General features: G+C 54.8%; 1 protein-coding gene across 1 annotated transcript; it reads right to left on the bottom strand.

The window, feature by feature from the left end:
• Nucleotides 1–1,548: 1,548 nt before the first annotated feature.
• On the bottom strand, nucleotides 1,549–6,961 carry COX19 (cytochrome c oxidase assembly factor COX19). Its single transcript, XM_069486196.1, has 3 exons — nucleotides 6,872–6,961; nucleotides 6,028–6,143; nucleotides 1,549–2,300 (listed from the first exon to the last, which is right to left on the bottom strand). Exons 1-3 carry the CDS (start codon nucleotides 6,951–6,953, stop codon nucleotides 2,220–2,222), a joined length of 279 nt encoding a protein of 92 aa, XP_069342297.1. The 5' UTR covers nucleotides 6,954–6,961; the 3' UTR covers nucleotides 1,549–2,219.
• Between the last annotated feature and the right edge of the window lie 2,548 nt (nucleotides 6,962–9,509).

The following is a 9,509-nucleotide window of genomic DNA, read 5'->3' as shown; positions in this document are numbered from 1 at the left end:
ACGCAGAGGGAGCACCAGCTAGGGCAGAGGACCCGGCCACGTGCCCAAGCTCTCCCAAGGCCTGTGTGAACGAGGCCCAGCTCGTCAGCCCAGCTGCGGGGGCCGGACCAGGGAGGGGCTCCTCAGGTGTCCGGGTCAATCCTCACCATCCCAGGAAGGCCACTCCGGGACTAGGCCTGCGACTGGGACCTTCCTGGCTTATCTCATGCCCGAGGACACTTGGAAAATGTTCTGGAGATTGTCCTTGGGCACCTTCTCACAAGGCTATTGGCTTATCGTGACAAGTGCACACGAGAAGTAAAATGAATTCTCTACAATGATGAACTACCGAGAATTATTTCATGGCAGGGAGACAAGACGCCTGGACTCTTCGGCATCGCATTTTTAGCAGCTCGGGCCTAGCAAACCACAGGCAACACCAGGAAGCTGCTGCTCCCTGTGAAGGAGCCACTGGCCACAGTGGCACTGTCTTTGGGCCATGTCACTGCCTTTCCCGTGACCTGGTGAAACTATTTATGTCTGCATCAGCCCCACTTGAAATTCACTGAATTTGGCCAGGTGCAGTGGCTCACGCCTGTAATCCTATCACTCTGGGAGGCCGAGGCGGGAGGATCGCTCGAAGTCAGGAGTTCAAGACCAGCCTGAGCAAGAGCGAGACCCCGTCTCTACTAAAAATCTGGACAACTAAAAATATATATAGAAAAAATTAGCCAGGCATGGTGGCGCATGCTTTTAGTCCCAGCTACTCGGGAGGCTGAGGCAGAAGGATTGCTTGAGCCCAGGAGTTTGAGGTTGTTGTGAGCTAGGCTGATGCTATGGCACTCTAGCCCGGGCAACAGAGCAAGACTCTGTCTCAAAAAAAGAAAAAAATTCACTGAATTCATTTCAAAATGAGAATTTACTCAATTTTGTATACAGAAATTTCAACTACAAAGAGTTCCATACAACATTTTTTCTAACTTTCCATTTCAAAATAATTTCAGACTTCCTAAGAGGTGCAAAACTAGGGAAGAGTTTGTAGACCAGCTTCCCCAAAGAACGTCTCGTGTAGCACTGCTGACGTGTACTGGCGATTGTTTTGCAGAATGTCCCTCAGTTTGGGTCTGATTGTCTCCTACAATCACCCATTTTGGGCAAGAAAACTAGAGATGATGCCGTGTCATTAGCCTACCTCCTCTGGCCAAGGCGACCTCCACGGGGACATCGCCACTGCTCCTTTGTAAACACCAGGCACCCCGAGGGTCTCCCAAGACTCGGCAGGCACCCCGCTTCACGTCACTCCACCTGCTAACCTCAGTGTCCACTGACAGTTCTGGTCTGCAGCCACCCTCCCGGGGAGCACCACGCCGGGTGCTCCCGGACACCGTGCACGGCAAGGCCACTGGCCGGACACGTCCTCTCAGGGCCCCGGGCGAGCGCTGGCTGTCACAGAAGTGTGGGTTGTCAGAGTGAGACGCAGAAGACGGCCTGTGTAAGCTAAGTGCAAACAGACTGACGTTCTATCTTTCAATTACAATAAATGAGTTACTGGAATTAAATATTTAGCTTTATTAAATACAGTCTGATACAGATCAGAAAATGACCCTTTGATTATAAAGGTATTTGGTGTTCAAGCATAACCAGAAAAAAATCAAGAAGTCAAGTATGTCCAAAGCCAAATGATTTCTCACTTCCTTTTCTGTATTCTACTTTTGTTTTTTTTAAAAAAAGGAAATGAATTGGCATATATATTTATGAATACAAAAAGGAAGCCCGCTGTGCTAGGGAAAGGTTATTTTCTGCATCTCCGCGTACAGAGCAGACTGAGGTCTGCGCACATCTCGCACGCTGGTGTTGAAAAGCTCCTCCGTGCTGCAAACCCAGCACCGCAGAGGGCCCAGGTCCCCGTGGCCGACACTCACGCTGCATCTGCACCTCCACTGCGGCCTCCCTGGGAACCCGTCCTACGTGGGGGCTAAGGATCAAACCCCTCCCTGATGGGAAAACAAGGATCTAAAAGGAATAATAACTCTTGAAAATAATCAGGGAGCTTCACAAGATAAGTCGCTTCCCTAGTGACGAGGCGTCTCCATGGGACCGTCTGCCTGGACTCCACGGGAGCGTCTCATGGCACCTGAGGGCCCAGGCCGGGGCACAGCCATGTGGGCCTCCGGGATCGAAGGAGGTGGCAGTGTCCTCCAACTTGGGCAACCGCTTAACACAGCCCAGGGCTCTTCTCATCAAGATTCATTTTTCGCCTCTGATTTTCCATCTATCAAATCTCCAAATCCCAGTTTCTCCAGCGGCTCTTGAGCCATCAGCTGCCTAGAAAACAAAATGGGGAGATGTCAGGGCGGAAGGCACAGGGCGGCCGGCAGGTGTCCCCACAAGGCCATCGCTTCACCCCCACACCCAGGGGCTCCTGTCATCTCCGCTTTACTTCTTGGGAAAACAGACCCCAGAGAGCAGCCCCCTTGGCCCGGGCCCTCGGGCCACACCCCTCCCACGGAGCCACGAGGACCTGCCACCCAGAGCCACGCTCCGAGCGCCGGGGGCCCGAGGGGCTCTCTGAGCCCGCCCTGCTGGAGCAGGTGTGCACCTGCAGACTCAGGACAGCCGTGGAGCGTGTGGATAGGGTTAGACGTGCACAGCGCGGGTCCACACAGGAGGGCCTGAGCCCCAGGGCCCAGGGTGGAGCCCAACTGGGCACAGATGGCGAAGAGTCTAAGAACTCCTCACACCTGGCCGCCAGGTAGCTATGAGGACACACCTGAGGGGGCAGGAGGGCAGCAGCCACAGTTTAATGATTCATGAGCCTCACCTGTAACCCAGCTATTCAGACCCAGGGTGTGCGGCGGCTCCACTCGCTCTGGCTCAGGCAGCACGGCGCAGCGCCAAGGCTGGGTCCCACCCACCGACCCCACACGGTGGCCCCTCTCCTACAGCCACGTGTGTGCCAGCCTCTGCTGTGTGGCTTTAGTCACAGCCAAAAAGACCCAGACGCCCAACACTGAGTGCCCTGCTGGGCCTCCCGCCTCTCCTGCCCCCCAGGGCTCACATTCCAGGGCAGAGGACCTTGTTGGTTTGTTTCCTTGGGGAGTGGGGGACGACACCAGTGTCAGAGAGGCCGCCCAAGCTGCCTAGTGGTGACTCTGCAGCTGGATTCCCATAGCCTCGGGACAGCCGCGGCCCTGGGCACCCGCACGTCGCCACCTCTGTGCTCTCGTGACGCAGGTGTGAGCTGGTGCGTCTACTCTGGATTTAACATGAAACTGCCAGCCCGGGGCCTGGCACCCAGGGAGCCCCACCAGTGCCGGCACGCTACTCTGGGCCCCCCCCGAGACCTGGTAGGTGCCACCTACTTGAGAAGATCCTTTCATGTCGGAAAGATGAAGAAAAGCTTTGGACAAGGTGGCGAGTCAGGCCTGGAGACACCCAAGGCCACAATGTGCCCGGACTCCTCCCGCCCCAACTCACCTGCACACGCCTGTGGGCCGGGCAGGCAGCTGCAAGCCCAGAGGGCAGAATCTTAGATGGTGGCAGCCCTGCTGCCGTCCCCTGGGCTCGCGGCCACACACTGGCCTCCGAGCACTCTCTGCTGGCCAGGACACCACCACAGGCCAGGTTACATGCGTGGCACAGGGGGAGAGAGAGGGGCTCTCTCTGAGACATCATTTCTGAGGCATTAAATTCATGATTCAGTGCAACTGAATTTTTATATACCCCATATTCTTAGACAATGATAATGACAATGAACACTCACTGACACTCACCCTCGGCCGTGCGGGGCCTTCTGAGGACAATCTCCCTCACCCGCCCAGCATCCCCAGCATCCCCGTCGGGCCCGTCACCATCCCCGGAGGGGGCTGCCTGGCCGGCCTGTGCAGACACCCCGCCAGCGCATGTCATACAGCCCCGCCCACTCCCCAGGGTGGGGACTAAACTGAACTTCTAAATTATCACAGAGGCTTAAGATCTTAGCTCATATGTGCACACGTCATTGTCTTTGCCAACAGCTTGGGTTGCTGGAATCCCAATCTTAATTTTTTCTATGAGAAAGTGCAGTCATCTAAAACACAATATACTCTCACGTCAGGCCAACATGGTCCAACTCTTCACAGGACGACTTTGAAAACTTTACCGTTGTCCATTTTCTTAAAAGATGCACATGGAAGTAAGTGGGGGTAAAAAAACAACATCTGGGATTTCAGTACAGAAGGGAAAAAGGAAGGAAGAAAACGGGGTGGGGGGTGAAGCAGCAGGTGTGTGGGATCCGGACGCTGAGCCTGGGCGCCAGGCTGTCCTCCACTTCTCTGTGTTTGACCCTTGTCCTAAGCACCCACCCAACCAAAACTCTCCAGTCATAACACCGACCACATTGGAAGCGCACCCCGCACTTTCCCCTCCAGGCTGCCCAGCCCATCATCGAAACCACCAGAAGTGGCGGCACCCACGTCCTCTCCACACTGTCCTGGGATCAGGACACCGAGCTCCAGAGGCAGGAGACTGCACACCGTCACACCCAGACAGAGACCAACTGTGAAGCCTGTCCCTAAAGCCTGGCAGCCCCAAGAACAAATTCTTAGTTTCAGTTTCCTAAACACTAATCAATCTCGGCCGGGCGTGGTGGCTCACGCCTGTAATCCTAGCACTCTGGGAGGCCGAGGTGGGCGGATCGTTTGAGCTCAGGAGTTCGAGACCAGCCTCAGCAAGAGCGAGACCCCATCTCTACTAAGAATAGAAAGAAATTATATGGACAGCTAAAAATCTATATAGAAAAAAAATTAGCCGGGCATGGTGGTGCATGCCTGTAGTCCCAGCTACTCGGGAGGCTGAGACAGGAGGATTGCTTGAGCTCAGGAGTTTGAGGTTGCTGTGAGCTAGGCTGACGCCACGGCACTCACTCTAGCCTGGGCAACAGAGTGAGACTCTGTCTCAAAAACAAAAAACAAAAAAAAAAAAAAAAAAGGACTAATCAATCTGGGCAGTAATTTAAACATGTAGTTCCAACTGACAGGCTATTTAAACAAGGTAAGGGCAGGGCCCCGCGTGGCCCTCAAAACAAGAGCCTCAGGGGGGCCACACTGCTAAGAGGGCCCATCACCCTTACAGTCCCAAATGTCCATGCTGATAACCCTCACACACAGGTGTGGCCTGAAAGGTACAAGAGATTTTCCTTGAGGGAAATGTTTGAGAACATTATGGGAAAATGAAAAGAGAGCTCAAAGGGGACTGGTTATTGTCAACCTGTCTTCGGGAGGGACAAGGCTGTCTGAAGACTGAATTCCTTAGTGAGCTAATTATGGCCTCTAAAAACAAAAATAAAAGTTCCCACCACCATTATACAACTATACATTACATGTTTTTTTGCATTAAGGTTTAAAATAGCTCTTGTTTTAAGTAAAAGCTTTATGGATCATAGAAATGTAAATGTTTTGTTTAAAAGTGTACTCTGTCTCTGTGTGTATATCAACTAAAAAAAAAAGTGAGCTCTGGTGAATTCTAGTTAAGACAGGAAGAATCACTCATCTTTCATCCTGTCCTAAATAATCTATTGTCCTCCCTGTCACATTCCAAACAGCTCTATGTGGAACAAAACAACACAGTGCATATTTTTATGGTCTGAGAATGTGAAAGAAATAAACTGCAGGCCCACAACCCTCAGTCTGTTGTTGGCTCAGTGAGCATTTTATACTGTACAATTCTGAAACCTTAATGACAGATCAGTAGCACCCAAATCTGGAAGAAAATGCTCTGAGGAATGCAATCGTGTATAATGCTGTCACTCAAGAAAAGGCTCCCAAGATTGCTCAACAGCTTTTAGGACAATTTCATCTGCTAAGCCTCATTTTCAAGGGCAAACATTTCTACAGTTCTGAAACACACAAGTTGTTTGAAGGCGCAGACACATGGAAAAACAAATTTAAAAAAGAAAAGCACAAGTTGAGCCCAAGGCCTGATATGATAAGGCCTCCTGCACAGCCTTTTGGGGAAAGAAAATGTTTTGGTCGGAGAAGTGGGGTGGAAGTCCTTACTGTTAGCTTGTACTTGCCTGTTCATTCTGCATTCTAAATATTCTTTTGACTGATTTCGGCACAAAGCATTTTCAAAATTATTGTCACGGAGACACTTCATGAATTTCTCTTTAAAGCTTTTACATTCACCTAGAAGGAAAAAGAAAACAGTGTCTTCTTTTAAAAGTGCAACACGATGCACCTACACAGCTGCCTTAAGAACTGTGCTACTTTTCCTTTCAAAGCTTGTTTCCCTCAGAAACATGCCTAACTCGACGCTGGAAAAAACAAATCTACAATGTTTAGGTAAAGTCAGTCCAGTAAAAAATTAACGGTGCACCCCAGACCTGCACCCCCACAAACCGGCACCCCAGCCCACACCCCCCCAGACCTGCACCCCCACAAACCCGCACCCCCCGACCACACCACCCCAGACCTGCACCCTCACAAACCCGCACCCCCCCGACCACACCACCCCAGACCTGCACCCCCACAAACCGGCACCCCAGCCCGCACCCACCCCAGACCTGCACCCCCACAAACCCGCACCCCCCGACCACACCACCCCAGACCTGCACCCCCACAAACCCGCACCCCGACCACACCACCCCAGACCTGCACCCCCACAAACCCGCACCCCGACCACACCACCCCAGACCTGCACCCCCACAAACCGGCACCCCAGCCCGCACCCCCCCAGACCTGTACCCCCACAAACCCGCACCCCCCGACCACACCACCCCAGAACTGCACTCCCACAAACCCGCACCCCCCGACCACACCACCCCAGAACTGCACTCCCACAAACCCGCACCCCAACCACACCCCAGACCCGGCGCGCGGACGGACGACCCTGCCCGCCGACCTCCGGCGCTCACCGAAGTGATCCAGCGGGAAGCTGCCCTTGTCCGGCGGCCGCGGCTGGAAACTCTTGGTCCCGAAGTTCATGGCGGTCGACATGATTGCGGCGCCGGATCCCGAGAGCGCCACGCGCGGCGTACGCAGGGCGGCCGGCCAAACGCCGAGCGCCGAGCAGCCCCGGGAGCGCCGAGCGCCGAGCAGGCCCCGCCCCCGCCCCATCCCCTCCCTCGCCCGGCCCTGCTGGACTCCCACCGCCCGGCCCAGAGGACCCGGAGGACCCTGAGGAGGGCAGGGGCTGCCCAGTGCTCTCTTGTCCCGTCGGATGCTCGCAGCAACCCGGCGGCAGAAGCCCAGCCGCCATCCGGTGCGGTTGGGGAAACAGGCTCAGAGAGGTTGCGCAGGTCGCCCGAGGACACACAGCCACCGGGGCCGGGCTTCCGCGTCCGCACGGAGCCGGGTGAGAACTACACCGGGACGGAACGTACCTTCCTTCGCCCAGGCGCGGCTGAGCGGCTCAAACACCAGAAACTTGCTCTCAGCTCTGGGGCCGGAGGTCCCAGGTGTGGGCTTGGGGAGGGGCTGTCCCAGGACTGTCGCCTCGCTGAGGGTGCCGTCACTCTCGTGCTCCTCGGCTTCAAAAGCACCACCCATCTCTGCTTCCACCTCCACGGGTGCTCTGTGTTCCTGTCTCCAAATGTCCCTTTTCCATACGGATACCCGTGATGCTGGGTTAGGGCCCCTGAATAACGTCATCTTAACTAGTTACATCGCAACAACCCTATTTCCCACAAAGGTCATATTTTAAGGAATTGGGGGTTAGCGCTTCACCATAGGAATGGGGGTGGGGTCCAATTCAACCTGTAACAGAATAAAAGTGTATTGTAAACAGTGACACCCTTGGCACTCGCTTATTATTGTAGTTAAGGCTCAGTGAAGCCCCACCCTTGCCCGGCAGTCCCTGCCCAGTGCTGTTCCCTGGGGACCCCTGCCCACCCCGCCCGGTTTCAGCTGGATGATGGAGCACCACGAGCTGCCATGCATCCGCCTGCCCACTTAACAACTGCCGCGCACCAGCCGAGTGCCAGGCCCTGGCAATATGCAAATCAGGTCCCCAGCAACGCAGAGCGCCCCGAAGTGCTTCTCTGGACAAACCCTTTCACCGCCCCCAGCCCCTGAAGTGGCCCAACAGCACGGTTACTTCCAGTGTTGGGAGGAGCCAATTCCAGCAACTTCCCAGAGGGGCTGGAAGACAAATGCCCTCCAAGGAGTCCTGACCAGCCCCACCCCAGGGCCTGCCCTTCAAGCCTGGCGCAGACGCCCTCCTCCAGAAGGCGTCCCGGGTGGATTCTGCTCTGCGTGCCCAGAGCCAGCCCGTCGGGCACCGAATGTTTGTGGACCACGGGGCAGAGGGGACCTCACTGCCAAGGCCCAAAGGGAGGGCCCAGGGCTGCTGGAAATCCCGGTCAGGTTGTCAGGGCTTTGATCGCCCTGGGGCTCTGAACCCACTTAAAACTACAAAAGGAAAATTGCACCTTGTTCTTGTCATACAAACAGCCGTGTTCCGGCTGGAACCAGGACCTGCACACAGGGTTACTCACTAATACGTTTTCAGGGCTGTGAAAACAGCAGCTTTTACTGCATGGCAAACAGCTTCCCACTCGACTGGAGACCACTCCGCAGGAAACGACGCCCCTCCCTGGAGGCCGCCCTGAGCCTCCCGGTCAGGCGGACCCGAGGGCCCTGTGACCTGGAGGTGACAGCTAGCTTTTAACTGACTGTTCCCTGGCAAATGATTATTGATGTATACAAGATCTTAGCTGGGAGAGAAGAGGAAGGAATTTCCTTTTGCAGTTCACAGATATGAAAAGTGGAGAAGGAACCTTCTTTGAACCACATATATGCTAGGCAGTTTCCACTCGACGTCCCCAGAGCCTAGAAGAGTGCTTGGCACACTTTAGGGACTCGATTAATAGTTTCTGGATGAACGAACCCAGTTCGTTCCTTATCTCACACACAGGGAAGGGAAGACAAGACTCAAAGGGGGCAAACCCCTTGCTTAGGATTTTACAGCTAGGGTGTGAGTCACCTATTGCTGCATGACGAACCCCCCAACTTAATGGCAATCATTTGCTTTGCTCATGAACTTGCCGTTTGGGCAGGGCTTCGTGGAGCAGCTCCATGTGGCACCAGCGGGGCTGGAGGACCCACTCACAATGGCACACTCACACAGCTGGCAAGCCGGCACTGGCTGTGGTTTGGGAGCGCGGCCATGGTTCTGTGGACCTCCACGGGCTGCGTGGGCTTCCTCACAGCATGGCGGCTGGGGCCTGAGCACAGGTGCCCCAGAGAACCAGGTGGAAGCTGCATCATCGTTTGTAATCCAGCCTCAGAGGTCACATAGGATAGCCTCCACTGTGGTCACAAGTGTCCATTCAGATTCAAGGGCAGGAACACAGACCCCTCCTCTCAATAGGAGAACAATGTTGCATTATACAAAAACAGCATGTGGTCAGAGGTTCTGCTGCGGCCATCCCTGGAAGCTGCCACCTGCCACAGCTGACAGGCGCAGGGCTGAGTTTGGAACCAGGTCTCCCTGACTCCAACCCCTCCGGGGGAACCCACCCCCCACCTCTGGTGTTAGGGCCAGGTGTGACC

The sequence above is a fragment of the Eulemur rufifrons genome, chromosome 14 (genome assembly GCF_041146395.1).
Source record: "Eulemur rufifrons isolate Redbay chromosome 14, OSU_ERuf_1, whole genome shotgun sequence".
Taxonomy (NCBI): domain Eukaryota; kingdom Metazoa; phylum Chordata; class Mammalia; order Primates; family Lemuridae; genus Eulemur; species Eulemur rufifrons.
Note: the sequence above shows the minus strand (reverse complement) of the source record. Positions and strands in the feature narration are given on the sequence as shown.